At 41.3% G+C, this 26,608-nt stretch overlaps 1 protein-coding gene across 1 annotated transcript in view; it reads right to left on the bottom strand.

The window, feature by feature from the left end:
* The window catches only part of SDCCAG8 (SHH signaling and ciliogenesis regulator SDCCAG8), an 84,435-nt gene that overhangs the window by 56,474 nt on the left and 1,353 nt on the right, over window positions 1–26,608 (bottom strand). The window contains exons 2-12 of the mRNA XM_080997697.1: window positions 23,513–23,659; window positions 23,349–23,434; window positions 22,240–22,353; window positions 20,723–20,845; window positions 19,769–19,888; window positions 17,175–17,239; window positions 16,122–16,310; window positions 14,378–14,516; window positions 10,328–10,480; window positions 9,616–9,750; window positions 6,532–6,648 (exon numbers count right to left, since the gene is read on the bottom strand). Coding sequence (XP_080853823.1) covers window positions 6,532–6,648; window positions 9,616–9,750; window positions 10,328–10,480; window positions 14,378–14,516; window positions 16,122–16,310; window positions 17,175–17,239; window positions 19,769–19,888; window positions 20,723–20,845; window positions 22,240–22,353; window positions 23,349–23,434; window positions 23,513–23,659 — 1,388 coding nt within the window. The remainder of the gene's footprint in view (window positions 1–6,531; window positions 6,649–9,615; window positions 9,751–10,327; window positions 10,481–14,377; window positions 14,517–16,121; window positions 16,311–17,174; window positions 17,240–19,768; window positions 19,889–20,722; window positions 20,846–22,239; window positions 22,354–23,348; window positions 23,435–23,512; window positions 23,660–26,608) is intronic.

The raw sequence follows: 26,608 nt of genomic DNA, 5'->3' as shown, positions 1-26,608 counted from the left end.
AACTAAAACTGAATAAAAGCTAAAAACATATTCATCTTTATAAAAAAGGCAGGACTAAAACATCCCACCCACTGAAGGAGGCAACAGATAATTAAAGAATGAAGCCATGGTGGAAAAGGAACTGGGATACCACCAAGTGGGTTGTCATCCACCAATCGCTTGAAGGCTGTAAAAAACCGTCATTACGCCAAGAGGATTTCCAATTCCCCCCTCCCTTTCATTGGCAATTTGCCTTCTGATGGAGCACAGAAAGGAATACGGGCTTCCATACATTCTGAGAGCATAAGGAAAAGGAAACAACCAAGTGAGGGGAAACAGTATAGTGACATGACAGACTCCTGATATCTGCAGTTGAATCTATAGCAACTAACTGGGAAAGAAATAATAGCCTGCATAGGATGGACTTGGGTAGTGTCCTAGTGTCCCTTCAGAAACACCTTTCAGAACCTTCTCAAGTGGGCACAAGGACATCACCAAGAGGGATGTTCAAAAGCCAACCTTGTTAATTCCTGGGTGGAAGATAGGTGACTAATTGCTCTGAAGCAGTTGTTGGAAAATGTGCCTGGCAAAGGCTGCCTCCAAGGATGCATATACAGTAAATTCATGCTATAGTGTTTAGTGAAAGAGATTTGGTGGGTCCCAGTTGCTGTCCTGCATACCATCTGTAAAGGAACATTGGTAAAAATGGAAGTGCAAGCCACCGCTGACCAGATAAGATGGGCAACTATGCCTTCAGAAAGGACCAATTTTAGGGAGGTGTAAACTAATGAAATAAAGGGGTATGAGCCACCAGGCCATGATGGTCACTGATGCCTTTTGGTCCATAGAAGTAGAGTGAAATTATGTGAACACAGATTCTATGTTTTGCAAAAAGGCTTAGTTCTTGCTTTGTACACCTTTTGAGTCCTATGCATGACGAGAAGGTATCATGCACGTTCAGACAGATGCTTTTAAGGTCAGCTAAATCTTTCTGTCCGTGAAAAAGTTCAAAAGTTCCTTGTGATGGAAAGTGGCCCAAGTTCAGCTACAAGTCTTGCTGATGCAATGGTGACTAATACTGATGACAAGGCCAAACTTTGCCATAGTGTAGTCTGTTAGGCTCCCTCTTCTCCCTGACCATTCATTGTCCCACCACCAGTCACCTGGCTCTGAGCCTTCTTCCCCTGGGGGTTCCCCAGCTAGTGCCCCCCCACGCCTCTGCATCCTGCCAGTTCATGACAGTTGCCATTCCATGGGCATCAGAGTCTCTTGGCTCAGCCAGTCTTGCTTATATGTCATTGAGTCCCCGGACATACTCCGCTACAAGGGAGCTGAGGTTGTCTTTCCTTCCTTCCACTTGAAGAGCTCATATTTTTGATCTGCCTTGGCAGATTACATGCTTTTTTGTTGTGATACTGTCTGCCCTTATCACTATGTGCTTTTGTCACAGTATTGGTTTTGTGGCCCCAGTTCCAACCAGTTTATTACTTTTGTTGTCATCATTACTGTACAGCCCCCTTGGGGAAAATATCTGAATGGTGGAATATAGAATCTCAAAACTAAGTAAAATGCATACCTTTGGAGCACTGTTTTGACTGGGCCAGTTCATTGCTATCAGTCTAGTTCCCACCCCACAGCTGAAGAAGTCTCAAAGAAGTTTGTTTGACACCCTAGCTGGGGTAAGGCAAACAGCAAGTGCAATTACACATTCTGTTCTCACAGTGGCCAAATAGATTCTCATATGAAGGCCACAAACAGCACATGAGCTGCAGCAGCTACAGTGGTACCTCTGGATGCGAACGGGATCCATTCCGGAGCCCCGTTCGCATCCTAAAGCGAACGCAACCCGCATCTGCGCGGGTCGCGATTCACTGCTTCCACGCATGATGTCATTTTGAGCGTCTGCGCATGCGGCGAAACCCAGAAGTAACGCATTCCGTTACTTCTGGGTTACCACGGAGCGCAACCCGAAAATGCTCAACCGAAAGCTACTTCAACCTGAGGTATGACTGTAGTATCCAGAGCCATGCATTTTTTTATACTGGGGGTAATATAGCTATTATGACTAGTAGCCACTGATAAAATGTCTGCCTAGGACAAGTGTCTCTATACAAGTCAGCAGTCTAGTTCTATGTTCAGGATGTAAACCCTTCTGAAACACAAATTACGGCGAGAAGACAGCATGTTAGCTGAAGTAACTAGGGACACTTCTCTCCACTGTGTCTGAATCTTTTCTGCTGGAGGAGAGGTTACCTTACATTCAATGGAATTGGTTCAGAAAGGAGTTTCCCAGAAAATGAGTTTTTATTCACCAAGTTAAACCAACATTTATGTAAAGATCAATTTATTAATTTAATATATTTTTGCAGGATGAGAGGAACCCCTCCGCTGGACCAATGACTCCTTCTGTTTTCTTTCCTTCCAAGAGGTAACAGAGCCACCTAACAGTTCCTGCTTGCCCACCCAACCTCACGTGCACAGCAGTGGTTACACTGGGCACAAGGGGACATTAAAACAATCACCACCACCACCAATAAGCAATGGTACTGACAGAAGAAGAAGAAAAGTTTGGATTTGATATCCCGCCTTTCACTCCCTTTAAGGAGTCTCAAAGCGGCTAACATTCTCCTTTCCCTTCCTCCCCCACAACAAACACTCTGTGAGGTGAGTGGGGCTGAGAGACTTCAAAGAAGTATGACTGGCCCAAGGTCACCCAGCAGCTGCATGTGGAGGAGCGGAGACGCGAACCCGGTTCCCCAGATTACGAGACTACCGCTCTTAACCACTACACCACACTGGCTCTCAGGTAATGGAGCTCCCAAACTTGGCCCTTTGAGTCTGGGACCATGATGGGGATTGTTGTGGGGGGGCTTCCTTTGGGGTAATGGAGATGGGCAGGAACTGCCTGTTTGCTTTCCTTTTGTTATTTTTTCCATTCACCCACCTCTTACAATGCTTTCTTTGATCACAACCAGGAGTCATCTCCAAGCTCCTGCCTGCCTTCTGGTTTTGAACCCTGCTTTTCCTGCTGGAATCTGAACTGGTCTCACCCTTGGCTGCTGCTAATTTGGTAACTTCTTCTCATTCATTGTTTTACTTGAAATTGGTAGCTGCTGTTTCCATGCAAATGACATTACATGTCACTCTCCCATGGATTGCAAGAAGATCAAACCTCTCCATTCTTAAGGAAATCAGCCCTGAGTGCTCACTGGAAGGACAGATCCTGAAGCTGAGGCTCCAATACTTTGGTCACCTCAGGAGAAGAGAAGACTCCCTGGAAAAGACCCTGATGCTGGGAAAGATGGAGGGCACAAGGAGAAGGGGACGACAGAGGACGAGATGGTTGGACAGTGTTCTCGAAGCTACCAGCATGAGTTTGACCAAACTGCGGGAGGCAGTGGAAGACAGAAGTGCCTGGCGTGCTCTGGTCCATGGGGTCACGAGGAGTCGGACACGACTAAATGACTAAACAACAACAACAACTCCTACAAGTTGTTTTATATATGCATTTACTCTTTTCTACACCGTATTCCATAAAACCAGTACAATTATCAGGAAAAAACCAGTACAATTATCAGGAAAAAACCAGTACAATTATCAATGAATTCTGATTTATTTTCTAGCGCTAATTTACAACACCAACAACAGGCAATGCACAAACTGGAGCTCATTCAGTTTCTTATCTTTCAACTGCTTACAGCAATACGTGTCTGAATTCTCTAGGCCAGTCTCTACTATGCAAATCTGATCACAGAAGCGGCAAGATCCAGAAGTGGCAGAACATTTCATTTTCTCTGTAGCTTGGGCTCTCCACTACAGACTTAATAATGTTAGGGCATTTGGCTTTCTTTTTTTCCAGGAAAGGGGGATTCCTGACACTTGTTTGGCTGCTTATACCTATATTTCAATTTTCCTTTTTAGTAAAGTCTTCCATATTTGCACCATTTTATGATCCCATAGCTGCTTCTTCTCTGGCCTACATGTGACCAGCTACCAAAATTAGCGGCTTCGGAGCAGAGGGGGCCCCACTGCAAGGGAGGGAGGCTATGGGGAAACTCACCCGTGTGCACATTCCTCTCCATGTAAACTGTTCTCATGAACTGGTAGGCAATGGGGAAGAGGAACAGGAGGAAGAGGATCCCAGTGAGCAGTGTAGCTGGGGCTGGGACATACCGGGGCAAGCTGGGGATGGGGAAGGAGAGGTTGGTGTATGAAGTACTCATAGGGTGACGGAGGATGACAAGGGGATGGAGCTCAGTGCATAGGAACCAGAGAAACAGAACCCATCACCAGAGCTGGAGTAGGCTTGGAGCAGGTGAGGGTCACATGCCTCATCAAGACCAGATGCTGAAATCAGCAGACAAAGTATAAAAGGGCAGCACAGCTGAGGTGCTGTGTCTGCTCAACGGCCCATGTTGATGAACCTTGGCTTGGGTGCTCCAGGATGTCTGAAACTGCTTTGTTCTGGACTTTGGACATGTGGATTTACCCTGGAATGGGGATTTGGCATACTTACTTGCCACCAGGTAGGCCAAGAGTTCAGGACAATTGTGCTCCCCTTCTTTTTCCTTGTAAGGGTAATAAGTAGTCTGCCCTTCTCTGCGGCAAAAAGGAGTGTGTTTCTCTCTCTCAGTGTGTGTGTTGGGGGCTGCCATGCCTGTCACTGGCTCCAGCTATGTTACTGGCATACAGCCCCTAATCTATTGTTACATTAGGATGCTATGTTATCCATAAGCTACAGATGTAGAAAGCTGTCTTATACTATGCCAGGCTATCGGTCTATTTAGCTCAGTATTGTCTGAGAAGATGGGCAGCAGTTCTCCAGGATTTCAGACCCAGTTACATCTGGAGATCCCAGCGATTGGACCTGGGACACTTTGCACGCAGAGCATCTATTCAATGACTAAACTATGGCCCTTCCCTAAAGTCATTATTACTCCCACACTAGAATCACAGCAAACTTCTGGACATCATAATCACTTCTGAGGCAGATTCATACATGTCCTGGTGGGTTTAGGCCCTACTCCTTTGTTTACTCTGGGAGCAGATTGTAGGAATGCAGTTCTCACATTGCACCATGCCCTGCTTCCAACAGACAACACGGAGCAGTCTGCACAGACTGCGTGCTATAGGGAAATAATACTGGTTCCAGTTCCAAATTGGTATTTTACCATTAGCTCAAAAGTTTATCAGCATGTTTATGAGCCACGCAAAATGTTCTTGCTCATACTTCTCAATTCATTAGTATACAAATTCATATAGCTGCACTATCTCCCAAGTTAATATCAAATTGTTTTAAGCCTCTGTTGGCCTTAAAAAGATTACAAAAAACTTTGAAGGCACCTGTACTGATATGAGATAACCAAATGATTTAAAGAAGCTGTATCTAATGGTGGCTTTGACTTAACAGAAAACACCTCCACATACACAAGGGGCACCCACACATTGGAGGTTGAAGGACCCTCTAGAACAGAACTGGATACAGTGTTGAGAGCTGCCATCTTTGGATTAGTTTCCTTTCACAAACTCTACAAAGATGTTAAGTCACACCATTCCTGTATTGAATAATATTTTAATGGCTATTTATTGGCAACAGAGCAGTTTCAATTCACAGCACTACATGTTCCATAACATATATGTGCATTTTAATGAGAACAGGGATTTAATACAAAGCTCTGTAATGCTGCCAGTGAAAATTGAAACTGGCAGAAAGGCAAAGTATAACAAGGGATTTCAGAGGATTCAGTATAAACATGTCCAATTTCCTAATTTAGTAGTGGTTTATCCCAATATTAAATGCTTACTAATAAGGAATGCATTCTAACAGGTACCCAGTGTTAAATTCCCTAGTCTGAAAGACACAACCAAGTAGTAAGCCTACAAACTGCCAATACAGTGGTACCTCGGGTTAAGTATTTAATTCGTTCTGGAGGTCCATTCTTAACCTGAAGCACCACTTTAGCTAATGGGGCCTCCCGCTGCTGCCGCGCCGCCAGAGCACGATTTCTGTTCTCATCCTGAAGCAAAGTTCTTAACCCGAGGTACTATTTCTGCGTTAGTGGAGTCTGTAACCTGAAGCGTATGTAACCTGAAGCGAATGTAACCCTAGGTACCACTGTATTACATGAGCAGTAACTTATTTTTGGATTTCTTATAAATTTCTAATTAATAAAAATAAGTTCTTAGAAAGGCAAGACAGAGCAGAATATGTATTTTAACTCGTGTTTTTAAAAACAGTGTTGTTAACATTAGACAGTGGTTACTGTGTCTTAACTTTTGATAGACCACAAACAAATGTATATAAGTTAATATTACATAATATATACACAGAGCATGTTGGTTTACACATGGCATACGATGGAATATTTTAAGTACTGCATTGCTATTTATACCTACAACTTTTTTAGGATAAAAACTCTCTGGAAAAAAATACAATTTCTTTATTAGGAATAGCTGGTTTCTTGCCATTTAGAACCTATAACAACTAGTTATCACTACTGGAAGAATAAACACATTCAAGTTTCTAACAACAGCTTGATCATGGTCTCTTACCTGGTTTTTAATTTCAAGTTCCCTTACAGTTTTTATTCTATATTCTCTGTGTTCCTTTTCTGCCTCATCCTTCTTCATTTTGGCATGATTCAACTGATAGCGTACTTCTCCACACACCTGTTAGATTGAATAGATAACAGTGTGTAGTTTCAGGATACAGAGCAATATTTATTTACAAGTAGAGCTTTTGATGCCCTCTGCTGGTTATCTTCAAAATCTATTGTTTAGTAGTTTATTTTAGGGCTAAGTCAGACTTTTATTTTCAAAGTAAAAGTGGTGCAAACTCACCAGCCCACATGGTTAAAAGCCTCCTAATCCTATGCTTTCTCATGGCTGTTCACAACTGCTCGCAGCTACTGTTTCCCCTATTTGCTACTGCCTTGAGCCAATTTCTTTCTGTATTTTATCAATCCAGATGATCCCAGCAAATAGGGGATCACATGTTGGATGTGATGTTGTCACTAAGTGGTGGCATTGCTGGACACAACAAAGCTGCATTCCCTCCTTTTTAGTGGGTGCCAGTGGGAAAGGGAGGAACACACATTCCATTACTGAGGCAACAGAAATAACATCTCTTCATTGTTGTCCTGCACAGCAAGAAAACAAGTGCTGTCCCTGCAGAATTGGCAATAGGAACACATTTCCTCCCCACTCACTTCAATACAAGCTACAATATATTCATGTCCATAAAGTCTCTTCTCTGAAATAATTGCAACAGGGCACTTTTCGTGGGGCACAAATACCTCCCAAGTGTTACAACGCAACCCTCCCCCCTTCCATGTTGGTATAGCCATAATCAATTAATTTTTCAAAATTACATTTAGGCTTTATATTTGAGTTGCTCCTAACTGTGGGAAATACTGCATTGTACAAGTATCCAAACATCAACATATTTTTTTCTAGTACCACTGGGTGATAGCTAACTAAATCATACTTGGAGTAGACCAATTTAAATCAATGTAATTGTTCTATTGATTTCAGTGAGTCTATTCCCATATGACGTGGCTGGATATCACCCATTATTTCTAATATGATTGCCATGTGGAAAGTGTCTGTGTAAATTATGCCTGCATGCACAATACAGTATCTCTGACACCAGTTTTAAAAAATTATACAAGCACACATACTCCACCCCCCTGTCCTGTAAGAATGATCTGCTGCTTGATAGGTCAAGCGTAAAGCTTTATTTTAGCTTTATAAACAAGACTCTTTCCGCCTTCTGCATTTACAGCAATGATCTACTGTCACATAGTACATGGACCAATTTGTGTAATTAATACGGAGTCTATTAAGAAATAGCTATTCTCCACAAAGTTTATTTATTGACCATATTTGTTTGCTCCCTATCAACACGGTCTCACTTGGGAGGTTGGGGACTCTCCTTCCTTGGAGGTTTTTGAGCAGAGGTTAGATGGCCATCTGTCATGGATTCCTGCATTGCAGGGGGGTGGACTAGATGGCACTTGGGGCCACTTCCAACTCTACAGTTCTATGATTCTGACACATTCTGTGAGTAGCTTACAGAATAAAGAATACAGTGGTGCCCCACAAGACGAATGCCTCAGAAGACGAAAAACTCGCAAGACGAAAGGGTTTTGCGGTTTTTGAGGTGCTCGTAAGACGAATTTCTCTATGGGCTTGCTTCGCAAGACGGAACGTCTTGCGAGTTTGTTTCCTTTTGAAATGGGAACTGGGCTGGCAGGGAGCGAGCAGGGGAGCGACCTACCTTTTCCAGAGGGATCCTCTTCTGGAGAGGGCACAGAGGAGGCAGGTGAGCTGGGATCCAGCGGATCTGGCTGGGTCTCTGTGCCGCCTCTGCCTCTGCCTCTGCCTCTCTCTCTCCCCCTCCCCACATGGCTGCTCCATTTTGCTCTAACTGCGCAAAGGCAGGAAGAGGCGGGACAAAGGAGGAGGAGGAGGAGGCATCCACTGTGCTTGGGCGGCCGCGAAGGCGCCTTTGCGGGGGTGGGAAGAAGCCGGGAGCAGCTGCCGAGACTGTGGGGAGCCCGGCGGCGTGGCGCAAGGTAACGGGGGGAGCAAGGGAGAGTCCGCGCCGGGCGCTTCGTGCGTCCGCCCTCGGTTCCTGGGCTCAAACTTCCTTTGGCACCTCATGGAGAGAGAGGGAGAGGAGCGGGCTGGGGCTTTGATGTGGGACGCGGTTTGGCGGAGCGAAGACGCGGCAAGGCTTGGCGACAGAGGAAGGGGGGCTGTTTTCATGGGGAGGTGGGAGGGGGTGTCTTTGCCTCTTCCCGGCAACAGATCCTCCAGGCTGGGGAAACTCCTCCTGCTGGGGAGCGACCCGCTTTGTGCTTTGCCCGCTATCCCATTATAATACAGTACCAGGGTGCATCTGTGCTTCGCAAGACGAAAAAATCCGCAAGACGAAGAAACTCGCAGAACGGATTAATTTCGTCTTGCGAGGCACCACTGTAAAACATTCAGGTCTCCCATTCCCACATGTAGAAATGGGAAGCTGTCACTAGAATTAGATCAGAACCTGAGGGACTGTCTTCTAATTAATAAAAGAATAAAAAGCACAGTGGACGCTTGGGTTGTGAACGTGATCCGTGCAGGAAGCACGTTCGCAACCTGCAGCGCCGTGTCTGCGCACACATGGGTCATGATTCAGTGCTTCTGCACATGCGCCGAAACCCGGAAGTAACCCGTTTCGGTACTTCCGGGTTCGGCACAGTGCGCAACCTGAAATCGCACAACCCGAACCATCTGTAACATAGCTGTCAACTTTTCCCTTTTCTTGTGAGGAATCCTATTTGGAATAAGGGAATTTCCCTTAAAAAAGGGGAAACGTTGACAGCTATACATAGGACACAAGGAAGCTGCCTTATACAAGCAGCTCTTGGTTGGCACAGAACTGGTCGTTGTAACCCGAGGTATGACTGTACTACAAAGGATTTATCAATACACATATGCATATTTTGTGAACAAAAAACCTATCCAAAGAGTGCTGCAACAGTTAAATCATAAAAGTGTGCCCAATTAGCATGCATAACGTACAAGGCATCAAACCACTCTCTATTTATATCATTGTCAGTTGATTACTTTGTTTTCATAATGCGTTTCTACCTTATTTATCTCAATATCATGACAAGCATTTTGTTTCTGAGCTTCTTCCAGCTGATTGGCTAAAGAGATCTTCTCCCTTGTAATCCTGTCAACCTGACCCTCCAAACTAGCCACATTCTGAGATAAAGACATAACCTGAAACAAAACAAAACCTTAATTAACCAGTAAAATGATAGCACAAAGCTAAAATTTGTTATGTTTCAAATGGTAAATACACTGCTTTCATAGACTGCTGAAGGTCAATGCACTGTTATTTAAAAGGTAGAAGAAGCCCAAAACCTAGAGTTTACAATAACAATACATAAACTCTTGCAAATGCAGAAAATGTGTTACTTCCGGGCTGCTTCACACACTTTTTATTTGCTGAAATATAGAGGAAACATGTACACCATGATATATAGAGATAGTCCACATCAGGGGTAATTAATATTTTTGGACTAGTGTGAAAATTAAGTGTAAAGTGACTGCTGCTTCCCCGCTTCCACCAGACAACCACATGCTTGTCATGAGAAGTCAGCTATGTTCTGCTGATCCCGATTGTGGAGATCACACAATATTGATTCCCCACCCTTTAAAAACTAGCTATGAAGTTTTAATGGGGGGGGGGGATGAAACAAGGCAAAAAAGGTCCAAAATTTTGCTGCCTTTCAGCAGAGCAGAATGCATAACTGTTTACAGTCCAAAATGCTTATATAGAAAATGTTTAAAATACCAACGATGACAAGTTCTCTTTTTCTTTCTTCATTTCTCCACGAACTGCTTCTCGCTCTTCAGCCCTCTTATCTATTTGTATTGCTAATTCCCTTTCAAGACGCTCTCTCTTTCTCTCCATCTCCTTTTTAAGTTGTTCACATTGGACTAGAGCCTGTGGAAATGGTCATATTTTAAAGACTGAAATTAATAGCTCATTTTTAAAACTAGAACAAGATTTAAATCAGAAAAAGTAGAAGTGACAAGCAAAAATTCTAGATTAAACATTGTTCTATTAAATAAGTTAATATATGGCTATATAGAGATGCATAGTATATTTGAAGAATAGAGATAACTTTTGTAAATCTTTCCCAAGAACCACTTGTTGCTCAAAATTGGACCATAAGAGAGAACCAATCACTGTGACTGCCAAACAGAATTAGATCAGTAATGGACTATATGCTAAACACGATTTTGCTGCAAGTATGCTAATATTCACTGTGAATTTCAAAGTACAGTGGTACCTCTGATTGCGGATGGGATCCGTTCCGGAGGTCCGGTCGGATTCCGAATTTTCTGCAACCTGAGAACTGCTTCTGTGCATGTGCACGTGGCGAAACCCGGTCAAATACTTCTGGGTTTGCCACTTTTGCATCCTGAAGTTTACGTAACCAGAGAGTTACATAACCGGAGGTACTACTGTACATCTTACTGAAAGCATGCAATGAAAACTAGACTCGCATGTCTACTCAGGTATAAGTTCCACTGATTTTTATGAGACTTACATCTGGGTAAATGTTTACAGGATTGCAGCCTCAGAAACTTACTTTCTGAGCGTAAATGTAATTGCTGTACTCTTACGCAATGCTTTCTTAAGAGCATAAGCCTGGTTACAATCTCAGAGCAAGTTTAGTGAAGTTGTAGTCTTGACAAGCAAATCTTATTTTCTTTTGTGACACTAGCATTTTCGTAAAAACAAGCATTTCTAAAATACAGTCGTACCTTGGTTGCCAAACGCCTTGGAACTTGTACGTTTCGGCTACTGAACGATCGAAAACTGGAAGCGAGTGTTTTGGTTTTCGAATGATTTTCGGAAGCCAAATATCCAGTGTGGTTTCTGTGGCTTCTGAATGGCGGCAGGATGCTGCTCCTGCAGCCAGTCGGAAGCCGCGTATTGGTTTTCGAATGCATTCTGTTTGAGAACCAAGGTATGACTGTAATTATTAAATGGGAAGGCAGGTATTTCTTAGCTTCTTTTAAACCGTGAGGAAAAACAGTAAGAATGAGCAAGAAGAGAAAAATAGTAAGCTAGAACAGGAACTAGGTAAATACTATATAAGCAAGGCAAGAGAAATGAATTGAAACTTCAAGGGAGCGGTATTTGCAGAGCTTCCTGTGGCGCGACAACATTTTTCCTGCTTCAGGCAATAAGAATAACACATTACCCACTGGGAGGGGGTTCCTAATGCCCACTGGGGAATCCCCATTTTTGCTTCTCTTTAGGGTAACCTAAAGCAAAGGACAATAGAGCTCCTATATCCTTTTAGAAGCAACGCACAACAGGAAATTTTGGTAGTTAGTTTATTGTGCAGAAGTAAAAATACCTTCTTGTACACAACTGTTCAAAATAAAGGAACTCTGAGCTCCTTTGCAGGCACTGATCCACTTAATGAACAATGTGATTCTAACCAAGACAGAGTAGAACAGAAGCAGATTCAATTCTGTAAGTGAGTCACTGGCTAGTACTGCTTCATGGCATCCTCAAGCAACTTACTCTGCACATGGCATCCTCAAACACTGTTTACATAATTTGATGGGCTTTGCCTGCAACAGTTTCGTGTTTGTCTACATGTGGCCTTAAAAAAAGAAGTAAAAGCACAGGGTTGTTCTGAACACTACGAAACAGGGCTTCATCTTGTCCCCCTTGTAGCCCCCTGTGTGCCCCTAAAATCTGCTCTGGAGGATAGCACGGGAAGCTCTATTGTGTAAGTAAGAAGTCTTATGTTGCTGCCACAGCAGCATTAGATACAACCCTTGATGAAGCACAGAGTCCTCAATCAGCCATTGGGCCATGTTTAATGCCTTGGTGTAAACATATAAACCCCTGAACAGGACGAGGTTACCTAACAGACCGTCTGCCACTGTATAGACATGTAAGATTACTTAGATCACTTGGGGAACTTCTACTCATGGTACTGCATGTTCCAGTATGTCATAGTACTTTGACCTGAAAATGGACCCCTCTACTCTTCAACGCTCTTTCTGCAGCCATATATGAAGCAGCAACTATTGGTTGCTTCAAAGTCTTCTAAAGATATCTTTTTGCCTAGGCTCTCCCTGACCAATAAGATCAGATCCTGTTTTTATTTGCATGAATTCCTGTTTTTATATCCTTTTAAACTGTTTTAGCATCCGCCTTGCAGGACATTTTCGGGGAACAAAAATACTAAGAGTAAACCCTAAACAAATCCAGAGTGGACTCCCTAAGACAGTTGGATAGTGTTCAATCCTTCTGGCAACTCCTGCTGGTGCCAAACATATTACTCTACTTTCCTTTGGACCATATCAGCGAGGCTGAGAGGGGAGAGGTCTTGTTGTCTGGGCAGTCCAAAACCTCCAAACACACTGCCCAGGCTTGTGCCCTGGAGAGGTCATTTCAGTGCTGCTAACGCAGCAAAAACAATGCGGGAGGCAGCAGTTATGGGTTACTGGTCTCTGCAGCCACAGCAGGTGCTGCGATTCTCCAGTGGTTTGACTTCACCCCGGAGGTGCACTCCATTGTCTCTGGAGACAGATAGATGCCAACAATAATACTGTTCGATGTTGCATTTTTGTTTTAAAGTTATTGTTTACTATTTTTATGTAGAACACTTAAAAGATTTTAAAAACATTGAATGATTTATATATATTTTAAACAATCAAACCTCAAGTCTTGAAACTGAGGCCAGTTGTATTCTTTTCAGAAATTATTTGAAATCATAGTACGGGAAAATTATTTCCCGTTTATACAATATAATCTTCTCTCTCATGAAAGTTATGTTTGATTATAAACCTCTCACAATTAGAGGTAATTCACTAATTACACAGCAGATGGCACTCATTATCAAGACAACTCACTACCATAAATGTTTTTAAAGCTGTTTAATATTATTCACGCTGCACCCTAAAATAGATGATAAAAATTATTCACTGCTTGTATGAGTTCTGAAAGCTTAGAAACCTGACCAACAGCAAGCAAAGTTCATAAAACCCGATTTGAACAGAGAGGACTTAACGGAGTAGCATTTCTAAGAAAACTGTAATACTTGCCCTGTAAGGAATATGAGTGGAGACTATCTGAAATACGGCATTGGGAGGCAAAATCAACTTAACACACACTCTTTCTTAATTCTCAAGATGAATGAAAACCAAGACATATATTTCTGAGACCGGTTCTATTCTGTTGGGTGTAAGAAACTTAGTTGTTCAATTAGACAACTTTTATAATACACCATGCCCATTTCCCCTCCATATCAAAATGTTATTTGGATAGGAAAGGAAACAAACATAAAGGAAGTATCGTAGTAATCAACATTTGGGGAGTGGGAGATGCAATAGAGAGCATGGGGGGGGGGAGAACATAGGCACTTCACTGAAGGATGGGCAAGAAAGGAAATATCACTTGATTTATGCCAGAGCAGCACAGTAATTTTTATTTAGTAGCATCTCTCTCTCGGTAATATTTGCTATAGTGCGAAGGGCTGCTAACTCATGGGCCTCCAGAAGTTGCTAGGCTCCAATACCCATCAGTCCCAGCCAGCACAGGCACTAGTTAGGGATAATGAAACATCCGGAAAGCAGAGTCAGTCACTGCTTTAGTATCTAACAAGGCTCACAACCCCAACAAAACAGCAAGAGCAGCCCTATCACATCAGACCAAAGACCCATCTAATCCAGCATTCTGATTTGTAAAGCAGCTAGCCAGACATCTCCGGTACAGTAGACTTGAAGGTAACTGTCTCTCTATTATTTGTCCAAGCAAGTGATAATCAGAAGTATATCCTTAGGCATGCCGAAAGTAGTGCTATTTTACCTTAGTTCTTTCCAAATTGGCTTCTTCCGTCATGTGTACAGCGTGCTTCACTTGTTCATAAGCATTAGATTCCCTTTGCTGCATTTCACTTAGGTTTACTCTGACTGAAGAAAGTGCTGCCATTAGCTCATCTCTTTCACTGTTTTTTTCAAAAAGGAAATAAATATATGAATTAACCAAGGAAATAAAATCCACTTAAAATTAGTATCAGTGTTTCATTTTAGCAACGTTTTGAAACTTATATTATGATGTGAGTTCTCACGATGTGCTGAGTAGTAGTAACAGGTACATCACAATTTATGCAAACTGGGTAGCATCCCACCAGAACACAATATAGCAAACACACACAGTCAAGAAAAAAAAATACATGAAGTTCAATGCATCTAGCAAAATAGAATCGTGATTATAGCAATGATAAAGAATGGATCCCACATTAAGCTACAGTATTGAATATGGGCAACTGCACTGAAAATCTTTTCAACTCTAGAACAGATTCCCTAGGCTGTATAATCTGCAGCACAGAACCAGAAAGTCTAGGATTCTTCACTGCTTCTGTTTTAGGACTTTAAAAGAGAGTAATATAAAAGGAATGCATACAGAATGTAAACTAGGGAATCAACTATTCTCTGTGATGTATAGCGTATGTTTAATGGGGAGGGAAGAACAGGAATAAGCCACACATGCAAGGCAGGCAAAATGCTTGTTGCCAGTGATTAAAGCAATACTACCATGCACATTTTCAAATGTACAATTCTGACCTAGACTATTAGATATGCATGTCAGAGATGGTGAATGGTTATTCATGCAAGCCCTCGGTCAGTAATTGACAGGCTGATCCTATCTAAATTTACAGGAAAATCACACTTATTTCAATTGAACTTTCTCTTGGGTTACCATAGATAGAGTTATTACATTCAAGGTGCAATCCTATGTTAATGTGATTCTCAAAGTATACAGAAAAAGTTAACAATTTGGATTCTTTGCATTTAGGATGCCTCTCCCATCTTCTTGTTAGGTGTCCAGATGGACACTGGGTCTTTTTATGTAAATTAAGTTCTTACCCGCTAGAGATGTTGTATGAACACTTCTTGTTGCATCAAGGGAGAGAAAAGAACCATAGGTAAGAAAAATAAGCTTAGGGACCATAAAAACCTAGACGCACAAATATGATGGAGAGAGTCTGGCAGCCTGAATGGCTCAGCATTCCCAGAGTGGAGCAGAGATATCTGAAGTAACTCACCAGCAACCTTTCTAAAATCCTTTTCATACTAGCTTTATGACCGATAAGCACAACAGGGGTTTGAAGTCCTGGAAATGGGTTTCAAGTCAGATGCAAAGCAATAAACAACATAAACAAAGTACTGAAGTGAATTCTCCTGCTTTTGCTATAAAAGTTACCTGGCCACACAGAAATAAAAGCACAATTATGTTATGCTTCAAGGAACATGGTTTTGTAGAGGGCTAAGAAGGAAGAGAAACACCCATGAAATGTGTTTTGTCGATATTCTATCCAAAGTTTTAAATTTCTCTTCATGAAGTCTCCTCCGAGACTTCAGCAAACAACTAAAGCACACTGTTGTGAGAGAGGTGGAAAGGAAGGTGACCTTGGAGAAAATGGATTTTGCACTTAATGGAGTTTGTGCAGAACCTCACAGAATGACACCCAAATCACGACTTAAACACTGTTAAAAATCACCTTGCAATAATTTGTTTTAATTTAGGATTTAACTATCCCGCTACTTACTTTGTTAGCCTTTCAATGGTTTGCATGTGGACATTTGAATGTGTCTGGGAAAGAACAGCTTCGTGCTGTGCACATTGTAGGCAAAGGCCACCAACTCTGATGGAACTACTTGCTGCACTGAGCAAATGCTGATGCTTTAATCTTCCACTCAGATCTTCACACTTTTTTTGAGACTCTGATAACTCTTTTCTAGAAAGGAAATGACATACAACACTATAAGCAAGAAACAAGGCTGGATAAAAGACCATCAATATGGCAGAAAGACAGAAGCAGAGTTCCCCTTATCTGAGTGCTCACCAGGCCCAACTGTTTGTGCTGGTCTTACATGAGCCAGTGCAAAGGGTTAGGTAGGCCACTTACATACTGGGTCTTATAACAAAAAAAAGGGGGGGTCCAGACTGGGCCCCGACCAAAGGCCTGGGGGAACAGCTCTGTCTTGCAGGCCCTGTGGAAAGATGTCAAATCCTGCAGGGCCCTGGTCTCTTGTGACAGAGCGTTCCACCAGGCCGGGGCCAGGGCCAAAAAGGCCCTAGTCAAGGCCAGTCTAACCTCCTTGAGGCATGGGGCCTCCAAGATGCTTTTGTTTGTGGACCGTAAGGTCCTCCATGGGGCATACCAGGAGAGGCGGTCCCATAAGTACGAGGGTCCTAGGCTGCATAGGGCTTTAAAGGTTAAAACCAGCACCTTAAACCTGACCCTGTACTCCACCGGGAGACAGTGCAGCTGGTATAGCACTGGATGGATATCATCCCATGGCAAGAGCCCCATAAGGAGCCTCACCGTGGCATTCTGCGCCCGCTGGAGTTTCTGGGTCAGTTTCAAGGGCAGCCCCGCATTGAGCAAATTACAACAATCAAGCCTGGAGGTGACTGTCGCATGGATCACTGTGGCAAGATCAGGGTGAGAAAGGTAAGGGACCAGCTGCTTAGCACGGCAGAGATGGAAAAAAAATGTTTTATTATGCTAAACTTTGGATAGTTATAATGAGGCAAAACAAAACAAAATTCATTCAGGTGGCAGATACCAATCTGAAGTGAAAAGATTTTTTTTTACCTTAGGGAAAGAACCTGAGCTTCAAGTGCTTCTGTCTGTTCTTGATAGAGACATTTTAGATTTTCCTTTAAAACAAAATAAATACAGTGGCTTATTTAACTACAAGTAAGAGACATGTCTAGAAATCTGATCATAATAATAAAGACCTATTTTTTAAATTTAATAAAATTATAATGAATTTTGTATACATTAACAGCCATTCAAAATATAGTATTTTCCTACCATGACCTACAGCATTTAAGACCATATAACATATATAAACAACACAAGGACAATAACAGAATATTAGTAAAAACATTTCAAATCAATATATCACAGGCAGTCATAACACTACAGGATTGAAAACAGAGGCTACAACCTATTAGACCCTATAGCAAAAACATTTTTAGAGCCCACCTACCAAAACTAGCAAGGAGGAGTTAGTTTGTATTGCATCATAGTAAGGAGCTTACACAGTAATAGCCATGGGGTCACTACAGAAATGGATCTGCCCATTCTACCTGGCATGACCTCCCTTCCTGTCAAGTGCACACACAAGTATTTCCTGCATGCATGCATGCCCACAATAGAAAAAGGTAAAGATGGTAGGGAGGAATGACTATGGGAAGGAGAAAACAACACAGAACACATACATTCTATGCAGCCCTATAAATGGGTGTGGGCAGCAAATTGCAGTATAGCAATGAATATTCATGAGGGTCATAATGGAATGTGTGGGAGCTGACATACCAATCACACAAACAGAAAAATAGGCTCTAAATGAACCATTTGCTAAAAGGCATATTAAAACCAAAGTAACCGAGGAGACTCATGATAGTAATAAATAAGGAATACTGGAGGAAGCTACAGTAACAGCAGATCTTTGTTGTAAGTAACAAGTGATCCACGCGACGGTCACCTCCAGACTGGATTATTGTAACGCTCTACGTGGGGCTGCCCTTGAGACTGACCCAGAAACTCCAGCAGTGCAGAATGCCGGGCGAGACTCCTTACGAGGTCTTCGCTGCGAGATCACATTCATCCGGTACTATACCAGCTGCACTGGCTCCCGGTGGAGTACAGGATCAGGTTTAAGGTGCTGGTTTTAACCTTTAAAGCCCTATACGGCCTAGGACCCTCATACTTATGGGACCGCCTCTCCTGGTATGTCCCACAGAGGAACTTACGGTCTGCAAATAAAAACTTCCTGAAGGTCCCAGGCCACAGAGAGGTTAGGCTGGCCTCAACTAGAGCCAGGGCTTTCTCGGCTGCGGCTCCAATCTGGTGGAACGCTCTGTCACAAGAGACTAGGGCCCTGCGGGACCTGACATTTTTCCGCAGGGCCTGCAAGACAGAGCTGTTCCACCAGGCCTTTGGTCAGGGCGCAGCCTGACTCCCTCCTCTGGCAATCTGCACAGAATTTTGCTTAATGGTTGCCATCAATTTGATTTTAATTAATTTTTATAATGAAATGTTTTTAGAATGTTGGGTTATTTGATTGTTGTTAGCTGCCCTGAGCCCGGCTTTGGCTGGGGAGGGCGGGATATAAATAAATATTATTATTATTATCATCTTAAAACAAGCGTAATAAAAATATGACAAAAATAGTAACAATGCAATTGTTTTGTAGCCTTGGGCACTACAAAAAATAGAAAGAAGGGGGGAGACTGCGGGGTGTGGCAAGACACTGTCAGAAGGGGCCGTGTAACATGCCTGAACTAATGTGGAAATAAATTTCATGTGTTAACATCTTTGATTTTATTAAAGATACTACTACTTGTATTTTAATTTTGTTTTTTAAGTTGTATTTCAATCAACTTGTTTTTATTATTGGTTGTTAGCCGCCCTGAGCCCGCTCCTGGCTGGGGAGGGCGGGGTATAAATAAAAATTATTATTATTATTATTATTACTTTGCTAAAACATTCTATCAAGCAACAGTTGGCAAATAGTTTCTTTTCATTAAATCAATTAACTTAAAATGCTTGCACTGATGGACTGATCAGAAGATGCACAATGTTGAATTCCTCCCTGTATCTTGGTTACTCAGTATGGAGGACAAGCATCATGTCTGTGAGGTTTCCAGGCACATCTGCTCAGCCCCTGCCAGAGACCAGAATGCTGAATTTGAAGGACATTGAACAGATCCAGAAAGGAAACTCTCCAGTTGTATACAGAGGAAGAGTTCTCTCCAACTCAAAAGTTACATTCCATGTTATTGATTAGTTTGAGAGAAAGGTCCAAAGAAAGTGACTGTCAGAAGCTAACTTTCCCTCCCTCTGTTCTCTTGGGCACTGTTTGCAAGCTTCCAACAGATTTTTGGAATTCCGACATTCTGACTTTCCTCCTCAGCCTCCAAGCAACCGTCTACCCAAGTGAGCAGGGTCTTCAAACCTCAGGCTTTGGGGAGATGCTTGGGGAAGGAGGAGACAGAAATATCAGCTTCTGCCAGCTCCCTTCTGCAAGCTGTGGATCCAACTGTATTATGTTGGTCACTTTAAAAGTATTTGTTTTATCCATAATTCTCTGTGATGACATTTAAGTAATTTCCTATTCCAGAAGAGTAAATAAAATAATGCCATATGAATAGTTCAGTGGGTTTCTAATAGGCACTGACCAGTTCTAGCTGCCATTTATCGACCAGAAATGTAGCTGCTGTAGCCTGCTCGTTGATATGAGACGATTTGGCAGTTTCACAAACATGAGAATCATCACCACCGGCATTTTGTGTATTTCCCTGAAACAGGAACAATAGCTTTTCAGTGTCTGTGCCCATTTCATATCTATACATACATCAAACAAAAACATTACACAATATATGAAAATGGGATATCCTATGAAGTTACACAAAGAGCATGTTAATAGCGTTGTGTTGCATCTAAATATTATGCAAGTAGTACACTTCCACAAGCTGCCCTCTTCTACTGCAACCCACCCTGGCAACATATCCCAAGTCTTTGCTTAAAGGTTGCGTGATTTCCAGAAGAAATTCTTCAGGACTGTATTGGGGAGATGGGCAGAAAAGCCAAACAATTGAAATTACGTCCAGCTTGTGCAATGATCGGAAGGCAAATTATGTGCTTCTGCTTCTAAGTCGGAAAAAGTATAGCTAGAAAGAACAAAGGGTGATTGGGGTGGGTGGGTTTAATTTAGAACTCACCTATGGCTAGCAAAAGTCACTTTTATTTTCAGTGCATATCACTTCTATGTAAAAAGAATAAAAACACTGTGCATACCAGATCATGACAAATACAAATACAGTGGTACCTCTAGTTGCAGACTTAATCCGTTTCGGGGTGCTGTTCACACCCTGAAAAGTCCGCAACTAGAGTGCCTCTTCTGCACACTAAACTGCACAGTAAACACTTCCGGGTTTGTCGCGTTCGTAAGCTGAAAGTCCGTAACAAGAGCGGAACGCAACACGAGGTATGACTGTAGTAAAATAAGCTGTGTGGCTATTGCACATTATACTTTTTTTTGTATTTTCAAGTTCCATATATTTTAAAGATTATTGAAGTACAGCTGTATATAATCAATATAAACTGACATATATAAATTCCAGAAAACTTACTGAGGCATCCAGAAGGGTTTGTTCTCTCAAAGTGTGCTCTGCTGTTACTTCCAGTTTATCATAGAGTTTCTCATTTTCAAGCACAACTGTACATATTTGAGACTTCAGTGCAGATAAATCCTCCTATAAAGTCAAATATGTATACTGTAAAAAGGATGGTAATGAAATTGTTTTAAACGCGGCAATGAAATGCTCTTCTCAAATCTGTTCAGGTCCCCTTGACTGTAGCATAAAAGATTAATGTCCACTTTTGCATAAAATCTGATTAAATACATAGTGAAGAAACATGTTTTTGCTTGGGGAGAGCATTGTTTATCAAATGTCAGACATTTCAGTCACTTATGAGTCTAATTCCAACATGGATGGAAGATTTCTACACCAAAAGAGCATTACCTGGAATATAATGGATTATTCTCAACTACCAGACTGCAGCACAATAAAAAAAAGTATGTTGAAAACAAGAACACCCAGGCATAGATACTTTGCATTCCTTAAAACTGTAAAATGCATATTTCTATTATCTGAAGTTACTCTGGCAGTGCTTAGGTAGCTTTACAGAACCTTCTGTATCCAGAGCTCAAAATCAGTAAACCCTTAGAAGTCATGAATATAACCTGAAGAAGCATGTCTTATTTAGGGCTGAGCAGAGAATAAGAGGCAAAGACTCACAAGCGCAAATTACACTAACTTCATCTTAGTCGAAAAGGTCAAGAAGTAATTAGTGCAACCTGCAAAGAAAACATGTCTACTTCAGTGACTCACTGGCCACCTCCAGACTGTCAGTATTTTGCATCAGGGATTCAACCTCATACTAGAGATTTAGGCCAGAATAATTAATGTGGATTAAAGCACTCTGTTGCCTAAACGTAACAGATCCACTTTAAAAAAAGAAACAGACTTTTTTGGCTTGGAAAGTGTCACGGAATGCACTGAAAAGTTTGGGCTCAACATATGATTTTCCCACCAGCAAATCAGGATGAATGCAGGATGAATGCTCATTGCTGTATAACAGCCCTGCAAACAAACAAACAAACAAACAGGCTTGATGTAGTCTAACCTCCACATAAGATTTGTGCAAGCAAATCAGGATAAATGCTCATGGGTCATCTGGAGAAGGCCAGCGAGTTTGCAAGTGTTAAATGTGAACATAGTGACAGGCATGTATATGGCATGTGTGCAACTGAGGAATATGTGGTTGCAAGTACATGTGTGCTGTGGGGCAAGTGTGCAATTGGATATGCAATTAGGATGATAAGGATGCAACTAAAGAGGCTGAAGAACAGAAATGTACCAGCATCTTGTCACATAATGCTCACAGTCCTTTTTTCTATGTGTTTAGTTCCTATTTAAGATATGTTTGACTGAAGATAAATTGTATCTTTTGGTTGAGGTCTGCTTCTAACCAACAGGAAATAGATGGCATAATCTATCTTGTGTTTTGTTTCAATTCTGAATGTACACAATGTAATCCACATGACAGAACAAGTAATAAGTAGGTTAAGAACAATGTACAATACCTTACAAAACTTTACTTCAGCTTCTAAGTGGTTAATGTATTGTGACTGGTCATTAATGATAGAAATGAGATCACAAAGGGCAGGCAAATTTTGATCTGTAGCATTAGATGTTCTCTGCAGGAAATAAATCAGTTAGGCACAGTAAGCATTTATAAGCAAGACCCTCTCCAGCAATGTTTATGTTGAACAAATGCTTTAAAATTAAATAACTTACATTAAGTGTTATCTGCAATTGATATCTAGTAAGATTATTGAATCAAAGCCAGATTTTCTTCTGTGCTCATTAAGAGTGCTTAGAAGATCATAAATACTTTACTCTTAGGGTAAGCTCTTAAAATAGAGAGTATGCCAGCACTAGTGTTCATTTGTTGACTTTAGTTTCATTTTACCTGGCCCTTTGTTCCTCAGATATTAATACTTTTATACAAGCAGGCTTCCTTCTCTCAGGTGATAGATAAAGGTTAATATGTTGCAAGTGAATCCAGACAAGATGGAAGCAATCCTTGTTGAGAGACCTCTGGCTCTGGGACAACATGGTCTACTTGCTGTTGATAGGCTGAGTATTGCTCCAATGGAGCAAAAATTAGGTCTAAGTATTCTTCTAAACAACCTGCAAACGACATTTTACAAACAGCCTCTACCCCCTGAGCAAATAATATAATATAATATAATATAATATAATATAATATAATAATTACACACACACTAGAATGGGCTCTCAGATCTTTAACTGCATGAAAAGGCTCTCATGAGCAGCTCAGAACTCCATCACCTCTGCCTTGAACACCATCAGACTTTAGTTGGTGTTCTATTCACATATTATAATAACAGTAAATACAGATCACTTGCTTTCCATATATTTCCTGCTGCTGGGCTCTGCGCATGTTGCATACATTTGGCCAGATTTATGGGGCTGAAGTAAAGCTAGACAGCAATGAATATAAAAGTTTACATCTTTAATAAACACATTTAACTAGCCCATTAATGCCTTGTGGAACGTCTATGTGATTCACCAAGTGTGACAGCATAAATGCTACTTCTATAGATACTTTGCCATCAGGCATGTAATTATTTGTTTCCTTAAAAAGAAAAAAGAGGATAATGCTTACTGTGGGTGACATTCTCCTCCTCCTCGATGGGGATGTTTCAGTCTCTTTTTCTTCTTGTTGTCGTAATAAAGCTTTAAGTTGATTAACTGTAAAAAATCAGCAAGGTAAATTATAAATCGTGCTATTGTAAATGGAAACAAAACCCAAAAATGTAAGTTTCAAACCTGCATGGTTGTGCTGTAGCTCCTGCCAAGCTTTATTCTCACTCTCATTAGGATCTGTATTAGAAAATAACTGAGCACCTTCTCCCATTGCCAGATCTTTTTCACCGAAGGCATACTTCAATTGAGCGTAGCTTTTAGTAGCGCGGTCTGTGAACAGCAGCATTATAATCATAATTATATAGACATTCCTTGATGTTCTAACATATGTAATGAGACTGACCATTAAAACCCTAAGGAAATTAGCAAAGTTAATACTTAAATACAACAACCACAGAAGAAACCAACACAAACAACTAAGGAAGAGAAAAATATTAGAATAAAAAAAGCTTATTTCCAATAGTAATATACAACTATACAGGATGTATATATTGCTTAAATAGCTTATAATATGATTAGGAAAATAAGTGGGTTTACTTTTTTTGTATTTTATTACACAAGTATATTATAAATATACTTCATTTCCCCCACAAAACAGTTATAAACTTGCCTTCCTTCTCTTACTCTAAACATGGTATGTCCTGGATCTTTGGCAAGTAAACAGAGAAATCCCACCTTGGGAGTCTTCCTAGAAAAAGCTCAACAACGTCCTGGTTTGTACTTTTTGAAATATGGCAACCCTATAGAGTTGGGAAGAAATATTCTAATGATAAAAACTAGTTTTGTGCCTATATGCTGAAGGAAGACTGAGTTCAACTGAGTTTGGTTAGTGCAGAGGATTAAAATTCAAAGTACTTCAGAATTTAATGCAATGCAAATTTTAAGAATGTCTACTCAGAAATAATTCCAACTGAGTTCTGCTAAGGAGATATAGGATTACAGCACAGGTAGGTGTCCACAAAGATGTTTGCTAATGCACCAGTGGCAACTATGAATCTTTGTTATTTTTTAAAAGGTATTCTCCCCCCCTTTTTTTGGGTATGTGTGTAAAGTGTCATATATGCATCTTACGTGGCTCTGCAACAACAGCCAAATTATGCTTAGGGAGCCACTCTAGTTTAAAATCAGCAGCTCAATATTCCAAAGGACTCAGGAATATGGGTGGCTGGCTACTTCATAAAATCTGCATCAACATCACACAGTTCAACTGACAGCTACCCCCCCTAACTCTAGCTTGCTAGATACCCAACCGATATAATACGAAACTGGCATAATATAGCCAATCTACTGCCCACCTGTCTGACTTGCATCCATCTCATCTGCAAGTCCCAGTGGTTCCTCTACTGTGGAAGTCATTAGCAGTGTTGCAGGAACAAGTGGGAATTGGAACAGGAAATCAATAATCGCAGTGCCAGACCTGAGGAGCAGCCTCCAACAGTTGTGCTGTGCACTTGCAAAAAAAAGAAACTTATTTTCTTCTTGGTGGTATGTCTTAGGTACTTCTGAGTGTCTACTCTGCATGGCCTTTGTTTTCTGCTTGTATAAGAAAATGTTTGCTTTTTTCGGTTGGGGTTACTTATAATTGGATTCACTGAGGGTGCTAAAAACACTCACAAAGGCAGTGAATGAAAATTCCATCACTGCTGTCATCAGCATAAAGTGCAGTTTTGAACTCTTCATTGCCATACTTGATACTAAGATATGTGATTATTATTTCATATGAGATTAGCTTTGGATTCCAGAAAGAGTGCAAACAGCATTGGACATAGCAGGCGGCCTTGCCAAGTACCTCGTTCTAAGTTAGCGTTATCACTTTTTTACAACCTCATGTTCCTGTAGCTTAATTAGATGAACTTTTGCCTAAAAACAAAATGAATGAACTGCCATTTCCAAATCTTTTGAAAAACGGTCACCCCAGAAGCATAGCAGATCTGGTGAAAGTGCTCAAAGGGTGAACATTGAACACTTTTAAAAACTTAATTTATAGACTACCTATCAGTGCAAGACTCCAGTTGGGGTATTCAATTTAAGAACAATAAATACAACAAAAATTCCACATAAAAACATTGAAAGCAAAGAAACAGCAATAAAATTCAATGGTGCTATAAAGATAGTACTGACACTTACTTTACAACATACTAAAAGGCCTGGGCAGATTTTTTTAAAAATCATCACAGACATCAAAGATGGTATTAGGTGAGCTTCCCTAGGGACAGCATTGCAAATAGAAGTCACCACAACAAAACATATCCTCCCCGTCAGTCATCATCCACTTTAGATGGCAGGAAGTTTTTGCTAATGAACAAAATATTAAGGCAAGCTCATGTCAAAAAAGGCAGCCCTTCAAGCCATTTAAGAGTTTATGGGTAATAGTATGAACTTTTAAATAATGGGACCAGTTACCAGCACAGCTATTTAAGCATCAGCACAGTATGTTCCTCAAAGTCAGTTCCAGTTAGCCTTGCATAATTGCATTGTGATAGTTCAGTGAAGAGGTTACAAGAAAGGATCACAACTGATGCACCAAGCAAAGTTGGTGTACCACAGATGCCATTGGCATCTCCAGTTAAAACAGTGGATCTACTGGTACCCTAAGTAGTAAACCTGCTCTTTTACAGCAAGGGTTCCCAAACGCAATTCTTGATTTCTGTTTGAATCTAAAGCCACAGCTATGACAGAAGCAAAGCCCTTTTAGGGTGCTCTGAACCCCTGCTTCATAGGCTCAGGTTGTGTATGTGTGTAAATAAACCATATATCATAAAGACACGGACCCTGGAATCTCATACTGCTCATAAATTGGAGTAGCATACAACAATACGGTTTAAAATCCTACTGTATCTAACATAGGACATTACAACTGCTATAACATGCAGGGGAAAACCTTCAGATATTTTTCAAGTGGTCCGTGGGGGAAACAGTTTGGGACCACTCTTTTAGAGGAAGTGCAACACTATCCAAACAGCTTGAACACCACCTTCCTGGTTGACTTTTGGTTCCAAACATTCAATACTTCCCGTGCATCACTTGGGTGTGATAAAGAGAACAAACAGAGATGATGTCATACTGTACAGATGGTACAGATGACCACATTCAGTGGTTGAATTTAGATGTTAAATAGTGTGTGGGGCAGGGAGGGGCGACAACATTAATATAATGAAGTCAAGCAGTTGCCTCCCACTTGCAGACCATCTACTGAAATCATCCAAGCAGGAGCAAAAC

Source organism: Podarcis pityusensis, assembly GCF_964106645.2.
Source record: "Podarcis pityusensis genome assembly, chromosome: 3".
Lineage (NCBI taxonomy): Eukaryota > Metazoa > Chordata > Lepidosauria > Squamata > Lacertidae > Podarcis > Podarcis pityusensis.
The sequence above is the reverse complement of the archived record's forward strand: the minus strand, read 5'-3'. Positions and strand labels throughout refer to the sequence as shown.